The sequence below is a fragment of the Delphinus delphis genome, chromosome 12, assembly GCF_949987515.2.
Source record: "Delphinus delphis chromosome 12, mDelDel1.2, whole genome shotgun sequence".
In the NCBI taxonomy this organism is placed as follows: Eukaryota; Metazoa; Chordata; class Mammalia; order Artiodactyla; family Delphinidae; genus Delphinus; species Delphinus delphis.
Window position 1 is genome coordinate 31,736,440 of NC_082694.2, and position 20,393 is coordinate 31,756,832.

The 20,393-nt window shown below is 37.5% G+C and overlaps 1 protein-coding gene across 2 annotated transcripts in view; it reads left to right on the forward strand.

Annotated features, from left to right (window-relative positions):
* Positions 1-20,393, forward strand: part of GFPT1 (glutamine--fructose-6-phosphate transaminase 1) — a 72,817-nt gene that overhangs the window by 43,244 nt on the left and 9,180 nt on the right. For both annotated transcript variants that reach the window (XM_060026452.1, XM_060026453.1), the window contains exons 12-18: positions 2,672-2,769; positions 4,590-4,710; positions 5,349-5,506; positions 17,773-17,887; positions 18,147-18,274; positions 19,230-19,397; positions 20,081-20,242. In XM_060026452.1, the coding sequence (XP_059882435.1) occupies positions 2,672-2,769; positions 4,590-4,710; positions 5,349-5,506; positions 17,773-17,887; positions 18,147-18,274; positions 19,230-19,397; positions 20,081-20,242 (950 nt within the window). The remainder of the gene's footprint in view (positions 1-2,671; positions 2,770-4,589; positions 4,711-5,348; positions 5,507-17,772; positions 17,888-18,146; positions 18,275-19,229; positions 19,398-20,080; positions 20,243-20,393) is intronic.

A 20,393-nucleotide genomic window follows, 5' to 3' on the forward strand; every position in this document is an offset into this window, starting at 1 on the left:
GGGTGATCGGAGCTTTACTGAAGTGACCTGGGTACCAGTCTCCAATGTGCATTGGAGGAGCGAGAGGCCGAGATGCAGTCGCCAGTAAGGATGTTGTCCCATCTGGGGTAAAGCAATGGGGAATGGGAGGGCAGCGGGGGCCGGGGGAGAAACAGGAGCGCTCCAGAGCAGGACCTGTTATCTGCTGGTGTGGGAGAGGGGGTTGTGGAAGGTGGTTGAACTGGAAGAACGGGGAGAGTAGCAGTAACTACTATTATGGTATGGAATGGAAATAAGATTAGGAAAAAGTTTTGTTTTATAAGGGAAAAGAAGGAGATAAACTTTGAAAAGTCATGATTTTAAAAAGCACTTTTATCTATGGTATGTGTTCCTCATAAAAGTTCTATAATATAAACAGGATAGCCGTTATCTTTTTTTGTTGTTAAGATAAGGAATTTGAGGCTCTGTCAGTTTGCGGTCTGGCCAGAGGTCACACTGCCAGTCATTTATGGAGCCAGACTAGCCTCCAGTGTTCAGTGGTGTTCACGCTCCATCCCACCCCTTTCCTCCAGACATTCCTGCTGTAGTAGTGGTCTCCCTTACCAGAAGTAGGAGCCTCTCCAAAGCATCAATTCAGACCATGGGCGACTCCTTCCAGAACTATCCCAAACGCCCCTCGGCCATCAGGGAATTTGCTAGGACTAATTTTAGGGAAATGCTTGTGACCAGCTAATCTCACTGTCTAACCTCCCTGTCCTTCTTGGTTATCATCTGAAATATAAGTCTCTCTGATAGTCTGTCTACTTTATACTTAGTCATCTCCAAACTGATGTGCCTTTGCATGACTCCCTACCCAGCCTCTTAATGTTGTTTCCTTTTCCCTCAAGTCTTTTCAATACATGCCGAGGTCTGAGGCAGAGGTACACAAAAAGGAACAGCAAGAATGCCAGTCTGGCTGGGGTGGCCTGGGTGAGAGAAGTGCTAGGAGATTAGGTCAGAGTGAAGCAGGAGGCAGGGCTTGTGGCCGCTTGAAGGCCATGTAAGGAGTTTGGACTTCATTCCAAAGTTACTTGGGAAGCCAGTGAAGCTTTTCGTTGTTTTATTTTCTACTTAACTAGTTTCTTTTTTTTTTTTTGCGGTACGCGGGCCTCTCACTGCTGTGGCCTCTCCCACTGTGGAGCACAGGCTCCGGACGCGCAGGCTCAGCGGCCATGGCTCATGGGCCCAGCCGCTCCGCGGCATGTGGGATCTTCCCGGACCGGGGCATGAACCCATGTCCTCTGCATCAGCAGGCGGACTCTCAACCACTGCGCCACCAGGGAAGCCCCCATAACTAGTTTCTTAAAATAGAGAAATATAATCGGCCCTCTCAGTATTGAAATTTAAAAGGAAGAGCGTAAATTATTCAAAAATATAAAAAGCAAAACATATACGTTGGTTCCATTTTGTAACTAGTTAAGGTAGAAGGAAAGAGTGGAGGAGATAAAGAGCAGGGGCAGAGTAGACAGACCGACGGTGGGTCAGATGGAGAAGGATGCTGCCCACGGGCATGCTCATTGCTCTCATCAGCCAGACGCTGAACTGTCTGGTAGCCACACAGTGCCTTGGACAGTATATTCCCTTGGTAGGTGCTCAGAATATTAGTTGAACAATTGAATGAATGTTGGATGAAAATTTCTCACAGGTAGAAAACTCGCCATGTGTAGAAGGACCCATAGACAAGGCACCCTTAGCAGAACATGTACGTGGCTGTAGAGACAGAAAGAGGACAGACTCATTGGAGGGTTCTGTGATCAGATTTACGTTTTTAAAGAATCCCTCTAAAAGATCATTCTGGCCGTGTGTGGAGAACAGGCTCTAGGAGGTAGAGAATAGAAGTCAGGAGGGTACGGCTCTTGTCCAGGGGAGGGATGTTGGACTTGGCTGATGGTGTTAGAGGTACAGTTTGAAGGTGGGGCTCACAGGACTTGCTTGTGCAGTCACTGTTGAGCAACCGAGGATGGATGACCCTGCCGTTAGGTGAATGGGGTGGCATTGACTGAGATGGGAAAGACTGAGAGGAGAGTGGTTTATATTGTGTTCAGAGCACTGTTCTGGGCATGTAATGGAGATGAACACAAGTAAGACAATTTTTTTCCCAAGCAGGCTTACTGAGATATAATTAGGTATAATAAAATTGACTGTTCTTAATGTATAATTCAGTGAGTTTTGACCAACTTCCACAACATGGTCATAATCCTGAACAACCTGTACAACAATCAAGAGTTAGCACAGATCCTTCACCGGAAAAATTTCCCCAAGCCCCTTTGTAGTCAACCCTTTCCCCACCTCCAGCCACCAGCATCTACCGATCTATTGTCCGTGTCCCTATAGTTCTGCCTTTAAGATACCTTTTAATCTGAAGAGAGGAATGTAAAAATGACCGAACAAGGTAGGATGTGGTAGATACTGTAGTTGTGTACGTGTATCAGGGGGTGAGGAAGGTTAATTACAAGTTGGAGGTGGCCAGTTAAGTTCGGACTTACTTCGTTTACATTTCAAAACGAGAGAGAACTGTGCTTCCTAAGAGGAATATGAATGCTTTAAAACAGCAGTGTTGTTTCCCAGATTGGCATTGGTCACTCATGAAAAGCGAATACATGTTTCATATGGTTCTTTCCTAAATAATTATATCCACAAACTTTTATTTCAGTGAATTTGGGCGGTTTGAAGGATCACATTAAGGAGATCCAGAGGTGTCGGCGTTTGATTCTTATCGCTTGTGGAACAAGTTATCATGCTGGTGTAGCAGTAAGTGGCTTCTTAAAATTTTAGTTGTGTCATTTTGGGTATTAGAAGATATCTGCAGATAAACAGTATCTCCAGTAACACACCATGTAAAACTATTTTTTGTTAAAACACCGTGTTTTGTTTTCATGTTGTGATGGCAAAAATCAAGAAGGTTGGGGAGAGAAATTTTAATAGCTACTTGGAATTATTTATCAATGGATCATCTGCTTTAGAAAGGTCCTTAGATATACAGGTAGACCGCCTGCAACTAACTTCATGAAAGGCAAAGAGTGGAAAAGTTCTTATGCCATCCTGGCCTTGCAGTTCACAGCGCATGCCTACTTCTGTTAGAGCCGTCACTGGGTTTTGTGTATCATTGTTCACTTGCCCCAGACAGATGGCTGTGTGAACCTCAACAGGATTTTCCTAGGTAGGCACATTTCTGCAAAGAAAGGAAGTCTTCTTTTTGATAGACTTTGTTCTTTAAATTGTTATTTTGGAAGCTGAAATTCTGTATCAAAGATGTGTGTTGGTTGTCAATATAGAAGCCTAGGAATTTAACAGTGTTTTAGTCCAATAAATCAGATCCACGTGTAGTTTCCCTTATAAAGAGACAGGCTATGTGCTGTTGATGTCAACTCCTGTAAGTACAGAAAACCCTTACACACTCAGTTTCTACTTTTAGGATTGATTTCCAAAGTTCATGACAGTAATTTTTTTATTTGCTGGGGCATAAATATAATTATCTACACTTGTGGGAGCCATTCATTTGAGGAGTGAGTGAAACTAGCTGGTCACTCAACCCTTGCATCTCAATAGGCTTTCTTCTTCTCTAAAGCACCCCCTTCTCCCTCCCCTCCCCACCCCCCGCCCCAAATTACATGGTCCTAAAAAGGAAAATCTGTGCAATTTTGAAGGGAAGAGTTGTTAGAAAGTGATTGTTTTGAGCACTGGAAAAAAAAAAGAATGAATTAAAGACATTAGTGTAAATTAAGGGATTGCCTGATCTAGTGGTGGCTTAGATCTATTATTGAATGAGCCCTCTATTCAGAAATACAAAATTTGACTAAATGTTTCATCCAATGCTAAGCCTGAATTGTGGGGCATAAATTATATATATGCTGTGTTGGAATTCTCTAATTTGAGAAGATGGAAGGGTTTTGTTTTGTTTTGGGGTTTCTGGTGGGTGCTGAGACTACTGTAGTTAACAAACAAATATTAGAAATCCTGTGTGGTTTAGCATACAAAATAGTGTCCCTGAATTAATTCTAGCTAGGTTATCTACCCCCTACTCCACCCTCCATTCTACAGAGTTTGAAAGTATTGAGCTTTCTTAAACAAGATTTTTAAAGTATATTGACTTTTTTTGAGAAACAGCATTCTTTATGAATACCTAGTATTTCTGAAATGTTTAATTTTTCATTCACTGTTTATGATACATCTGTTATTATCTCATTTGAAATTCTCAGTGATTTGGTATTATATGAATTGTCATTTAAAGACTAGGAATTGGGAAGTTAGAGTTAATATACAAGCTAACTCAGAACAGTGCTTTTTCCACTTTTCAAAACATTTTATACATGCATTTATTTATACATGCATTGATAATTATCTAAAGAGACTTGTGCCAAAATATTAACAGTGCTTATCTCCTGGGTGTTGGGATTTTGGTTATTTTATTTTTTTATGCTTTAATCTCTGTTGTTTGTATTTTCTAACACTGCATTATGTATCATTTTTATAATCAGAAAAAGTGAAAACTATACATTGAGTCTGAGGAAGTCCAGTGAAAAAGAGTATTTGATGTAAAGTTGTATGACCAAGTCATCTTTTCTCTGCAGACACGTCAAGTTCTTGAAGAGCTGACTGAGTTGCCTGTTATGGTGGAGCTAGCCAGTGATTTCCTGGATAGAAACACCCCAGTTTTTCGAGATGATGTTTGCTTTTTCATTAGTCAGTCAGGTATGCTAATTTTAAAGACTTAAAGAAAAGGAAAGTCATTCTTTCTAACAACTATAGCATATGTTGGCAAAACTGATATTTAAAGATAAACTGGTTATTGCAGATAACTTGACAAATATAGGTTTATTTTGATGTTATGGAATTCTTAATGAGTTAGTAAAAACACATTTTACACTCAGAAGAGCTGAATTTTTAAAGACAAAGAAGGAAAGACGATCCTAAGAAGTCGGATCCTACTATTAAAAGTTTTACAAATTTATTCTTTTAAGTACATGTTTTAAATTTTATTTAAAACAAATGAGGGGAAAAGGGAGGGAGCTATGAATTGGGAATTTGGGATTAACAGATACACACTACTATATATAAAATAAACAACAAGGACCTACTGTATAGCACAGGGAACTATACTCAGTATCTTGTAATAACGTGTAATGGAAAAGAATCTGAAAAAAATATATACGTATAACTGAATCACTTTGATGTACAACTGAAACACTGTAAATCAACTATACTTCAGTTAAAAATAATAATAAAACAAATGATATTGTTGAAAGAGTAGTCAGTTTTCTCTTTTTGCATCTAAAAAACAGCATATGTTGACTGCTCTGTGTGTTACTTTTGTCTTCCTTTTTACCCAGGCGAGACAGCAGATACCCTGATGGGTCTTCGGTACTGCAAGGAGAGAGGAGCTTTAACTGTCGGGATCACAAACACGGTTGGCAGTTCCATATCAAGAGAGACAGACTGTGGAGTTCACATCAATGCTGGGCCCGAGATCGGGGTGGCCAGCACAAAGGTAAGTTCTTGACTTAGTTCTCATGTGATTATTTACATAATCATAGTGTTGGTGAAACAGACTAATCTGTATCTTATATTTCATTTCTTAGCACTTATAGAATTCATATTGTTTACTAATCGTAATTATCGTAAGCCTTGAGCGTCAGTAATAGATAAAACACTTGTTGTCCCCCTTCCTCACACTCATCTTAAGGGACAAGCGTATATAATGTAAAGTTTATTTTGCAAACGTCTCTTCTGACTATCCGCATTCAGCACTTATATTCCTCCTGCTGTGTGGGGTGGGATATGTGGTAAGTATAATGCCCCCTCTTAATTAAGTATAGTAGGGAATTAGAAAAATAACAAATCAGAAACACCCAGCTTAAGTCTAATAATTTTTGACATTTTTATTTACAGGTTTGTACTATCCTAATAAATGTGCCAAAATAGACACACTGCCTTTGAAGTTTGTAAAGAGGAGTACACTTTTGGTATAAAATTTGGCTGTTTAAAAAAATAAATTGAGTATTATATGAGAGTATCTGTTTCTCTTTAGATATACATCTGTGGAGATTTAAAAGCACCTTCATTTTCATTTTTAAGGCCTACTGAGACTACTTTCCTCTTTGAAATTGGGATATGCATAAATTTAGTACCAGTAATAAAAATAGGAATCTTAGAAAGTTGTGTAAATGCAAACGATGTTCTCCACAAATATGTTACTCTTTATAGTTTCAAAATTTCAGTTTCTTGTCTTTTTCTGCCTAAGTCTAATATTTGTTACTGATTGTTGAATAAGATGCTTAGGTTTTGGTGGATTTGAGTTTAATTAAGGGAAGATGATGTTAACATATACAAACCACATTTGGTTCTTTTTCCATTTAAAGAACCTCATGGGGAATTTTTTTGTGGAAAAGTTATAATTCTTAAGTAAAAACTCTGAGTGAGGTTTTTGTTTCTTGGTTACTTTGATATTGCTAACACTATAATTTACAGAAAACCGAAGCCTGAATTTTCTCCATGTGGTGATTAAAACATGTAAGATATTTGTGCTTGGGTTTCCATTCTCTGCCTGAATGAATAAACAGCTGCCCTCAGCAGCAGCTTGTGGATTCTTGGAACAGTGTCCAGACAGACAGCTTTGATCAGGGATTAGAATCCCAGACCCTTCATTCAAACGCATTTGAAGCAAGGGCTTCAGTGTGGCATGTATGGGATGCGGGATCATACCACTGAATGGAGGCTATTGACTTATCTTTTTATTGAATCTTTCTTGATCTGTGAGCTGCCAGGGGACGTGCAGTTTTTTTGATTTCTAATTGTATCATTCATGAAAACTTAAATTTTCCTCAATGTTTTATTATAATATTCAAACATACAGCAGAATTAAAAGAACTTTACATGAGTACCTGTATACCCATCACCTAGATTCTGCCATTAACCTTTTTTCTGCAGCTTTATTGAGGTATGCTTTTCATACCATAGTGTTCACCAATTTTAAGTGTATATGGTTTTAGTAAATTTGGCTGTTTATCACCACAGTCCAATTTTAGAAGACGTAATCACCTGAAAAAGTTCCTTTGTCCCCCTTTCCAGTCAATTCCCACTCCTACCCCTCTGCCTCAGCCTCAGGCAAGTATTGCTTTCTCTTGCTATATTATTTCATTTTCTAGAAATTTCTTATAAATGGAATTGTGTAATACATGTCTTTTGTATCTAGCTTCCTCCATTTAACAGGACGTTTTGAGATTTTCTCATGTGTTATTTGTATCAATAGTTTGTTTTTTCTCTGTAAGTCCTTTTCTAAAATCTTTTTGTTTTGAAATAACTGTAGATTTATAGGAAGTTGCAAAGATAGTAGAGAAGTCCATGTACTCTTTACCCAGGTTCTTCCAATGGTTACATCTTGTATAGGAAAAGAAGCATCTTTTTATAGTATATACTGTAATTCTTTAAAAAAATGGCTCCCTGAAAAAATTTAGTATTATGGCAGCTTAGTCTTAGTTTAAATTTTCTTGGATTCTAAAGTAATTTTGTTTTCCTTAACTGCCATAGACATTCTGGGCGTGGAGTTATTTAAAAGTTTGGGGGTGTTTAGTTATAGATCATTTCTGAATGGCAAGTATAAGTTTATATGTTAATGGGTGACGAAAGAAATTCTAATTGATCCTGATCCCTGGGCTCCATGATAGGGCTAGCATAAGAATTCTATAATCTTGATGATTAATTCCCAACTTTGCCTGAAAAACTGTCAAGGTTAGAGAGATATTATTAAATTTCTCAGAATGTTTGACCGTAGATAATTTGATATTGCTGTAGAAATCGATGGGTATAACTGTGCAGACTCAGTAATTCTTGTATGTTATTGCAGGTGTTTAGAAGTTCACCACAGTACTGACTTTTGTTGATTTTTTAAAAAAAATAAACCAGTATAACTTTTATTTTTGGCTGAATAAAAAGTAAAACCAAGTTGAAAAGTTCAGAGTCAGCATTGTCCTGGTAAATTCTTTCAAACCTCAGTAATTCTAAATGTGAGGTGTAGCTTATTTTTTTCATAATTGGTTGCCTGGTGTGTATTGATGAAATGAAAAACATGAAATTGGAAATTAAGCTGAATGCAATAGAAAAAATATGTGCATTAAAGTTACTCTGTTTAATATTTGCTTTTAAAAACCAGTGCTGAGATGTTTTAAGTCCAAACAAAGAAGCATACTCTGTAGAATAACATTTTTATTTATGGGCTGGAGGAACCAGAATACTCATTATCTGATCATTTTGGATTGGAAACAATTTAGGTATCCCAGGAGTCCAAGATATTGGGTCTCTCCCTCTGTCCTGATAGTATATTTTCTGATTAATTGGTTTATTGAAAAGTAAACTTCAGTAGAAAGAAGTAGACTGGGAAGGACTGGAACTTAGAATACAGGTATGATTGTTAGATTGGAGGCAAGGGACTGAAAATCCACTTTAGTGCTAAGGGGAAAAAAATCCCAGTCTGCCAGTGGAACACATAGGAGGACAGGGACAGGTAGCTGTGGAGGAATGTATGAGCACCTGGTAGCTGGGAGGTGCAGCGAGAGGAAACAGGGAATCTAATTTAACTATTGGGAAGGTAAGGAGCATTAGCAGACTGTGATTTTATTGTACAGGAGGCTCACTATCCACATTATGACAGGAAAATATTCACTCATGACGTGATCCCTTATCCAGAGAAGAGTAGTAGAAATTCAGCATATAATCTATAAAAAAACCCAAGATGAATTATTCATAGCACTGTAGCTGACAATATCACAGTAATCCTAGTGATTAATAATAAAAATGTAAATAAAAACCTCAAATGCCTGGAACATAAAAACGTTTCTTTAAATAACTTGAGTTAGAACCATATCAGAATTGCCATTTAAAAAGGCTTATTAGAAAAAATAACTATAATGAACAATATGGGTAAAAATTTAGATAGTGTGGCCAGAGTGATAGAAGTATGTTCATAGCATTAAATGCTTCAAAAAGAAAATGAACTGAGTATTGAACTCAAAAAGGTAGAAGAAGGAAACCCAATGAAGCAGAAGGAGGCAAATAATAGAGAAAAATGGATGAGTGAACAGCAAAATAGAAAGCTTCAGGACCTTTATCTTGGTGGGCCTTAGCTGTTCTTCTGGAACCTTCCTAGGATTTTATCTGTATTACTGCAAAGCAAAAAAGGTGCCCTTAGAATCCTTCTCAACATAATGTTTCACTGTGACAACCAGTAGGTAAGGATTGACTCTATATGAAACGTATTTGCTATCCCTATTCTAGAAGTTCTGTCCAGTTTAGTAAGAAAAATTAAAACAGCAGGAAAGGAGGAAACAAATTCTTATTTGCAATTGATATGATTGACTACCTGTAGAACTTAAGAAAATCAAGTCAGAAACTTCTTAGAATGGATAAAAATTCATGTAAGGTGCTTTATAGAAAACATATATAAAATAGAAGACAGAGTAGTGAAAATCACTGATGCTGAACAGAAAAAAGAAAAGAAGAATGAAAAGAAATGAGGACAGTTTGAGAGACCTCTGCGATAACATCAAGTGTACTAGTATTTGCAGTATAGGGGTTCCAGAAGGAGAAGAGAGAGAGAAAGGGGCAGAGAACATATCTGAAGACATAATAGCTGAAAACTTCCCTAACTTGGAAAAGAAATAGACATCCAAATCCAGGAGGCCCAGAGAGTCCCATACAGGACTTACCCAAAGAGGAAAACACCAAGACACATTGCGATTAAAATGACAAAAATTAAAGAGAAAGAGAGACTGTTAAAAGCATCAAGGGAAAAGCAAGAGATAACATACAAGGGAACTCCCATAAGGCTGTCAGCTGACCTTTAGCAGAAACCCTGCAGGCCAGAAGGGAGTGGCATGTTTTATTTAAAGCAATGAAAGGGAAAAACCTACACCCAAGAATACTCTAACCCAGGGGTCCCCAACGCCTGGGCTGTGGAATGGTGCTGGGCTGTGGAACGGTGCCAGTCCATGGCCTGTTAGGAACCGGCCGCACAGCAGGAGGTGAGTGGTGGGCAAGTGAGCGAAGATTCATCTGCTGTTCCCATTGCTCCCCATCACTCACATTACTGCCTGAACCATCCCCCCCATCACTTGCATTACCTCCTGAACCCCTCCACCCCCGACCGTGGAAAAATTGTCTTCCACGAAACCAGTCCCTGGTGCCAAAAAGGTTGGGGACCGCTGCTCTAACCAACAAGGCTCTTGTTCAGATTTGTTGGAGAGATCAAAAGCTTTACAGACAAGCAAAGGCTAAAAGAGTTCAGCACCACCAAACCAGCTCTACAAGAAATGTTCAGGAAATTCCTCTAAGCGAAAAAGAAATGGCTGCAACTAGAAACATGAAAATTATGAAATGAAAAAGCTCATCAATAAAGGCAAACATACAGTAAAAGTAGGAAGTCATCCACCCACAAAGCTAGTAGAATGGTTAAAGACAAAGCAGTAAAGTCATATATGTCCACAATAAGCAGTTAAGGGATGCACAATACAGTTAAATGTAAAATATATCAAAAACAGTAATCATGAGAGGAGGAGAGTACAAATGCAGGGTTGTTAACATGCATTTGAAATTAAGAGACTGGCAACTTAAAACAATCACACACACACATATATATACATATTGCTATATAAAAACTTCACGGTAACCACAAACCAAAAATCTATAATAGATATAAACCAAAAAAGGCAAAAGGAATACAGACAACACTAAAGATAGTCGTCAGATCACAAGAGAACAAAACAAGAAAAAAGGAAAAAAAAAAAAAAGACCTACAAAACAACCCCCAAACAAGTAATAAAATGGCAATAGCATACATATCATTAATTACCTTAGATGTAAATGGACTCAGTGCTCTAATCAAAAGAGAGAGTGGCTGAATGGATACAAAAGCAAGACCCATATATATGCTGCCTATAAGAGACTCACTTCAGATCTAAAGACACACACAGACTGAAAATGAGGGAATGAGAAAAGGAATTCCATGCAAATGGAAATCAAAAGAAAGCTGGGGTAACAATACTTATATCAGACAAGATAGATTTTAAAGACTGTTACAAGAGACAAAGGAGGACACTACATAATGACCAAGGGATTAGTCCAAGAAGAAGATTAAACGATTGTAAATATATATGTACCCAGCATTGGAGCACCTAAATACATAAAGCAAATACTAACCGACATAAAGGGAGAAATCAACAGTAACACAATAGTAGTAGGGGATTTAACACCCCACTTACGTCAGTGGACCAGTCATCCAGACAGAAAATCAACAAGGAAACACTGGCCTTAAATGACACATTACACCAGAGGGACACAATTGATATGTGTAGAGCATTCCATCCCAAAGCAGCAGAGTACACGTTCTTTTTATGTGCACATGGTACATTCTCCAGGATAGATCACATGCTAGGCCACAAAACAAGACTTGGTGAATTTAGGAAAATTAAAATCATATCAAGGGACCTCCCTGGTGACGCAGTGGTTAAGGATCTCCCTGCCAATGCAGGGGACACGGGTTGGATCCCTGCTCCGGGAAGATCCCACATGCTGTGGAGCAACTAAGTCCGTGTGCCACAACTACTGAGCCTGTGCTCTAGAGCGTGCAAGCCACACCTACTGAGCCCACGTGCCTAGAGTCTGTGCTCTACAACAAGAGAAGCCACCACAATGAGAAGCCTGCGCACCGCAGCGAAGAGTAGACCCCGCAACTAGAGAAAGCCTGCACACAGCAGCAAAGACCCAACGCAACCAAAAATAAATTAAAAAAGAAATTAAAATCATATCAAGCATCTTTTCTGACCACTATGCTATGAGACTAGAAGTCAACTACAAGGAAAGAACTGCAGAAAACACAAATGAGGAGGCTAAACAACATGGTACTAAACAACCAGTGGATCGCTGAAGAAATCAAAGAGGAAATGAAAAATACCTAGAGAAAAATGCAAACAAAAACATGATGATCCAAAACCTTTGGGACGCAGCAAAAGCAGTTCTAAGTGGGAAGTTTATGGTGATACCTCAGGTATAAGGTATTCCTCAGAATACCTCAGGAAATAAGAAAAAATCTCATATAAATAACCTAACCTTACACCTAAACAAACTGGAGAAAGAAAAAGCCCAAAGTTAGTAGAAGGAAAGAAAGCATAAAGATCAGAGAAGAAATAAAATAGAGACTAAAAAAATAATAGAAGAAATCAATGAAACGAAAAACTGGTTCTTTGAAAAGATAAACAAAATTGATAAACCTTTAGCCAGACTCATCAAGAAAAAAAGAGAGAGGGCACAAATCAGTAAAATCAGAAATGAAAAAGGAGAAGTTACAACCACCATTACAGAAATACAGAAGATCGTAAGAGACTACTACAAACAACTATATGCCAATAAAATGGACAACCTAGAAGAAATGGACATATTCTTTGAAGATGTATAATCTCCCAAGACTGAGCCAGGAAGAAATAGAAAATTTGGATAGACCAATTATCAGTAATGAAATTGAACCAGTAATTTTAAAATTCCAAGTAAACAAAAATCTAGGACCAGTGGCTTCACAGGTGAATTCTACCAAACATTTAGAAAAGAGTTAACACCTATCCTTGTCAAAATATTCCAAAAAATTGCAGAGGAAGGAACACTGTCAAACTCATTCTGTTAGGCTGACATCACCCTGATACCAAAACCACACAAAGATATCACAAAGAGAAAACTACAGGCCAGTATCACTGAAAAACAAAGATGCAGAAATCTTCAACAAAATATTAGCAAACCAAACTCAATGATACATGAAAAGGATCATACACCAGGATCAAGTGGGATTTATCCCAGGGATGCAAGAGTTTTTCAGTATCCAGAAGTCAATCATTGTGATACATCACATGAACAAATTGAAGAATAAAAACCAAGTGATCATCTCAATAGATGCAGAAAAAGCTTTTGGCAAAATTCAACATCCATTTATGATAAAAGCTCTCTAGAAAGTGGGCATAGAGAGAACCTACCTCAACATAATAAAGGTCATATTATGACAAACCCACAGCTAACATCATACTCGGTGAAAACCTGAGAACATTTCCTCTAAGATCAAGAACAAGACAAGGATGCCTGCTGTCAACACTTTTATTCAACATAGTATTGAAGTCCTAGCCACAGCAATCAGACAAGAGAAAGAAGTAAAAGGACTATAAATTGGAAAGAAAGAAGTAAAACTGTCACTGTTTTTGCAGATGACATGATACTATACATAGAAAATCCTAAAGATGCCACCAGAAAACTACTAGAGCTTTACAGTGAATTCGGTAAAGTTGCAGGATACAAAATTAATATACAGAAACCTGTTGCATTTCTATACACTAACAATGAACTATCAGAAAGAGAAATTAAGGAAATAATTCCATTTACCATCGCTTCAAAAAGAATAAGATGCCTAGGAATAAATATACCTAAGGAGTTACAGGACCTGTACTTTGAAAACTATAAGACACTGATGAAAGAAATTGAAGACAACGCAGATAGAAACATACTGTATTCTTGGATTGGAAGAATTAATATTGTTAAATGAACATACTATCCAAGGCAATCTACAGATTCAGTGTAATTCCTATCAAAATACCAATGCCATTTTTACAGAACTAGAGCAAGTAATTTTAAAATCTGTATGGAAACACAAAAGGACTCCAATATCCAAAATAATCTTGAGAAAGAAGAACAGAGCTGGAGGAATCATGCTCCCTGACTTCAGACTGTACTACAAAGCTATAGTAGTCAAAACTGTATGGTGGTGGTACAAAAACATACACATAGAATAATGGAACAGAATAGAGAGCCAAGAAATAAACCCATGCACTTATGTTCAATTAATCTATGACAAAGGAAGCAAGAATATACAGTGGAGAAAAGTCAATCTCTTCAATAAGTGGTACTGGGAAAACTGGACAGCTACATGTAAAAGAATGAAATTAGAACGTTCTCTAACACCACGTATAAAACTACACTCAAAGTGGGTTAAAGACCTGAATGTAAGACTGGAAATCGTAAAACTTCTAGAAACAAACATAGGCAGAATACTCTTTGACCTAAATCGCCACACTGTATTTTTGGATCCTTCTCCTAGAGTAATGGAAACAAAAGCAAAAATAAACAAATTGGACCTAATTAAACTTAAAAGCTTTTGCACAGCAAAGGAAACCATCAGCGAAACAAAAGACAACCTACTGAATGGGAAAAATATTTGCAAATGATATGACCAATAAGGGGTTAATATTTAAAATATATAAACAACTCATACAACTCAACATCAAATAAACAACTGAAGACCTGAATACAAAATTGGCCGAAGACCCAAATAGACATTTCTCCAAAGAGTACATGTAGATGGCCAGCAAGCACATGAAAAGATGCTCAACATCGCTAATCATCAGAAAAATGCAAATCAAAACCACAACGAGATACCACCTCACACTTATCAGAATGGCTATCATGAAAAAGAACACAAATAACAAATGTTGACAAGGATACGGAGAAAAGAGAACTCTCATACGCTTTTGGTGGGAATGTAAATTGATACAGCCACTGTGGAAAACAGTATGGAGAATTTTCAAAAAACTAAAAATAGAATTATCATATGATCCAGCAATTTCAGTTCTCAGTGTATATCTGAAGAAAATAAAAACACTAATTTGAAAAGATACACGCACCCCAATGTTCATAGCAGCATTATTTACAATTGCCATGATATGGAAGCAACCTAAGTGTCTACCAACAGATGACTGGATAAAGAAGATGTGGTATTTATATATAATATCACACAATGGGCTACTACTCAGCCATAAAAAAAAATGAAGTTTTGCCATTTGCAGCAACAGGGATGGACCTGGAGGGCACTATGCTGAGTGAAATAAGTCAGGCAGAGAGAGACAAATACTGTGTGATGTCACTTACATGTAGAATCTAAAAAATACAACAAACTAGTGACTATAACAGAAAAGAAACAGAGTCACAGGTACAGAGAACAAACTAGTGGTTACCAGTGGGGAGAGGGAAGAGGGGTGTGGCAGTAGTATAGGGGGAGAGGATGAAGAGGTACAAACTATTGTGTGTAAAATATGCTACAAGGTAAAACATGGGGAATATAGCCAGTATTTTATAATAACTATAAATCGAGTATAACCTTTAAAAATTGTGAATCACTTTATTGTACACCTGTAAATTATATAATATTATACATCAATTATACTTAAATAAAAATTTTTTTTAAATATACAAAAAGTTTTCTCTATAAACCGACAGTGACTACTTAGAAAAGTACGGGGGTGTGTGTTTGGAGGGGGGGGAATTCTATTTTTCAATAGCTATAAAAAATACTTAAAAATAAGTCTACCAAGAAATGTGTAAGATATCCATAAATATTTGTCAAATAAATGAAAACTATATAACTCTTTAGACTTTAAAATTCCTAACAAATTTATAGAAATATGATGTTTCTGGATGGGAATATTGTTTTATAAATAAAATGACAAATCTGGGACAGAATCTATAGTCCTGCAACATAGCTCTAGTGTATCAAATAGCTTAGGCTACAGGAAATGTCTCAAACTTGACATTTGAGAGATAGGGTGGGGCGAAATGGAGGGAAAATTGTGTATTTATAAAAATAAAAACAACTTAACATCTTGCACTAAAATTAATTTCAGATGAATAAAAATGTAAAGAAAAAAGTGAAAAGGGACAATGGAAACAACAGAATTAAGAAAATTTAATAATGCTTAACTGATGTTAGGATGGAAGGACTATTTAAGCTTCAAAGCATGACATAAAGTTAAAAAATTAAAACTTCTGTGTGAATAAACACCATTGTAAAAGGTTAACCTAAACTGGGAAAATGTATTTGAAATGTAACAATAGAGACCTTTTTAAGACCAACTGAAAAGAAAACAAACGCAAGTCAAAAAACGAGTGAAGAATAATGAAATTAACTTTCAAAAGAGAAAACATAAATGGCTAACAAATATGAAAAATAATGTTAATTTTTTGGATTCAAGATATGTATGGTGAAGTAGTCATAAGAGTACATTTGTCCAGCAGTCTAATGGTAAAAATTCGTTAATAGGGTAGTTCTCAATATTGCAAAGAATGTGGTAAAATAGGCATATCTCACACTCATATGTTGCTAACAGGAATCAAAATGGGCTTGGCAGTGAGACCGCAAGTTTTCAAATATTTACATTCTGTAGCCTCCGAAAATAAATGTCTGTTAGTTCAAATTTTCATTAATGAAAAGTTTGTTTTGAGCCTGTATGTCAGGCATTATGCTGAATGCTTTACATTTGTTTCATTTAATTCTCATGATTATCTTGTAAGTATTATGTATCTTTAAGAGGTAGACCATCTGAGACCCAAAAGGGAAAAAACTGCTCAAGGTTATTACACACTAGTAAACAAGATAGAAAGCATTCTGTCTTGGGAAAGTGCTTGTGATGTTAATTAAGAATAAACACATGGGCTTCCCTTGTGGCTCAGTGGTTAAGAATCCGCCTGCCAATGCAGGGGACACGGGTTTGATCCCTGGTCCGGGAAGATCCCACATGCCGCGGAGCAACTAAGCCCATGCACCACAACTACTGAGCCTGCGCTCTAGAGCCTGCAAGCCACAACTACTGAGCCCATGTGCCACAGCTACTGAAGCCTGTGTGCCGCAACTACTGAAGGCTGTGCACCTAGAGCCTATGCTCCGCAACAAGAGAAGCCACCTCAGTGAGAAGCCCGTGCACTGCAACAAAGAGTAGCCCCTGCTCGCCACAACTAAAGAAAGCCCGTGCACAGCAATGAAGACGCAACACAGCCAAAATTAAGTAAATTAATTAATTGGTTAATGGAAAAAAAAAAAAAAGAATGAACGCACTTGGGGAATCCCCTGGTGGTCCAGTGGTTAGGACTCCTTGCTCCCATTCCAGGGGGCATGGGTTTGATCCCTGGTTGGGCAACTAAGATCCTGCAAGCCATGTAGCGTGGCCAAACATAAAATTAAATTAAAATAGAATAAAAAAAGAATAGCACAACTTATAAAATTACACCTACTAATAATTTTCTTAACAATATAAAGGAAAAAAATAGTAAAAATCGAAAGTAATTACTCACAGTGTTATTAATAATATGTTATTAATGTAATTATTCCTACTAATAAGATTGAGGCTTATTCTTATTTCTATTTACTTTTCTACAGTTGAACTTTAAAAAAATTTTTAGCCAAAATTAAAAAAAAAAAAGTAGTAAGAACAGGCAATAGACAAAAGTGAAAAATAAAAGAGAAAATTTTTTAAAAATCCAACAAAACCAGTGCACGTACATTAAGGAGAGGCTTTTAAACCCTTATTTTTGATTTACATTCAAAGCTTATTTGGTTATGCACATACAGATTTACTCTCTACTTACCTTCCTTTGGTTCATTTCTCTTCCTTTCTTGAGGGTACTGTATTAGGGATTTCATAAGCATCCACTGCATTATAAGGAACTTATATTTGGTATTTGGAAATAAAGGTTAAGTTATTTGCTCAAATTCGGAAAAGGAGAACAGTGGTAGATTTCCTAAATACTGGTTTACTTTGCTGCTACTAATGCTGTTTTTAAAAAAATATGCACTTAAACCAGTGGGAATTTTTTTGTTTATTTTCATCTTTTTAAATTAAAAATTCCAGCTTCTTAAAATACAACTGCAACTAATTCTTCTGCTTTTTTGTGGTATTTCAGGCATACACAAGCCAGTTTGTATCCCTTGTGATGTTTGCTCTTATGATGTGTGATGACAGGATCTCCATGCAAGAGAGACGCAAAGAGATCATGCTTGGATTGAAGCGGCTGCCTGGTATGAAGATACTCACACACTCTACTTGTTGTCTAAGGGGGTGGGAAATAAATGGGTGAAGCTGTGGCTTGTACCTATTTAGTCAGCAAGATCTTTTTACTTTACACCTGTGCGTTTAAAACCCCCACAGTGATAGCACAGAAGATTAGAAACGTTGGTCTTTTATCGGTTGCTACCCGTATGTTATTATTATTATTATTATATTGGTTTAGTTTATTGTTCTCTTTTCATAGATTCTGCTAATATTACTTCTTAACAGATTTAATTAAGGAAGTTTTGAGCATGGATGATGAAATTCAGAAACTGGCAACAGAACTTTATCACCAGAAGTCAGTCTTGATAATGGGACGTGGCTATCATTATGCTACTTGTCTTGAAGGGGCCCTAGTAAGTCTTCTCACTTACAATTTCAGAATGTTGACTTATGGACCTGGCACATAGCCATACTTTTATTTATTTATTTATTTTTAAAATTTTATTTATTTATTTATTTTTGGCTGCATTGGGTCCTCATTGCTGCATGCAGGCTTTCTCTAGTTGTGGCGAGCGGGGGCTACTCTTCGTTGTGGTGCATGGGTTTCTCATGGCGGTGGCTTCTCTTGTTGCGGAGCATGGGCTCTAGGGGGCGCGGGCTTCAGTAGTTGTGGCACACTGCTTCCGTAGTTGTGGCATGTGAGCTCTACAGCACAGGCTCAGTAGTTGTGGCACACGGGCTTAGTTGCTCCACGGCATGTGGGATCTTCCTGGACCAGGGCTCGAACCCGTGTCCCCTGCATTGGTGGGCGGATTCTTAACCACTGCACCACCAGGGAAGTCCCAGTCATACTTTTAGACTGAATGAAATAGGTGGAAGTTTTACAAAAGTGGCTTTATATTTATGCATTCTGATTTGTTTACCTTGAGGTATAACAAAGTATAACAGAATACTTAATTCAAAAGTGAAAATCAAGAAGAGTACATTTTAGCATGATACCGTGGGTTTAGCAAGGAACTTGGGTTATTTTTTTGTCCAAATATGAATAAAATAAATATTAAGTTCTCTAGGTGTGAGATTTAATTGAGGTCAAATATGAAGCAATTGGGAGATCAGTTACAAAGAAATATGAGTACATTCATGATAGTCTAAACTCTTCAAAAAGCCCTTGTGGACTTCCAGATAGTTGTTGACATTATATTTAGAAATAACGATCAGTTAACCTGTTAGCTATATTTGCACATCAGTGATCCTTTAATACTTTTGGATAAATAGACAGGGACTTCAGACATCAGATGTCTTGTGTAATATTTAAAGAATGGGTTTTTGAAAAACAGACTGAAGACTAATCTAGTTTCTTCCTATTAGAAAATCAAAGAAATCACTTACATGCACTCTGAAGGTATCCTTGCTGGTGAGTTGAAACACGGCCCTCTAGCTTTGGTGGATAAGTTGATGCCTGTCATCATGATCATCATGAGAGATCACACCTATGCCAAGTGTCAGAATGCTCTTCAGCAGGTGGTTGCTAGGCAGGTAAGTCAGGAGCTGCTGTGAGGACACCTTGGGGGGTTAAGAGTTGGGTCACTAAAGCTTATTTGAATTTTATGACATTTAAAGTGATAGACCAGTACCCATCAGGTGGCTTACAAAACATGCTTAGGTTTCCACGTGAGTAATCTGAGATACTCAGGAGTTTTGACAGGACCTAGCTCATAGTTCTCATAATACCAGAACCAAGATCAAAAATGAGGTCTTGGTCTCCAAGTCCTGTCTTCTTCAATTAGTGTATGCTGTTCTCTTTTAATTTAATATTCTTAAATGTGTATTTCAGGAGAAACTAGATTTTACATGAATATTACTGGTGCTGTGCTTAATTGAGTTTTCTTCAGATCATTTGGCTTTGTATGTAAATTTCCAAAGATGTTAATCTCTAGTCACAATGTAGTGGTTACACACTTGGGCTTTGAAGGCAGGTAGTCCTAGAATTAAGTACCAAGCCCGGTATTTCTTAGTTGTGTGAGTTTAAGAAAGCACTGAATCTTACAAAGCTTCTGTTTCCTTGACTGTGAGTGAGACTTACCACACGGGATTGTGAGTTTAAATAAGCCTATGTCAGTGAGGCCACGTGTGAATCGTGCCGTGCAAAATTTGCACGCTCATGTGTTACAGCCCTGCTTTTGCTTAACCAGTGATTGCGAGTGTGATTTCTTTCCCAGGGACGGCCAGTGGTGATCTGTGATAAGGAAGACACTGAGACCATTAAGAACACAAAAAGAACAATCAAGGTGCCACACTCAGTGGACTGCCTGCAGGGCATTCTCAGCGTGATCCCCTTACAGTTGCTGGCCTTCCACCTGGCTGTGCTGAGAGGCTATGATGTAAGTGGTGGACCGCTTTGGTCTGGCTTTTCACCCTGGTACATTTTGATAGTTTCCTTCTAAATTTTTAGCAATAGAATTTGAGAATTCCCTCATACATATCTCTGTCACTTGTTATATTTCCATGGCCCAATGTGTAGGTTATATCCTA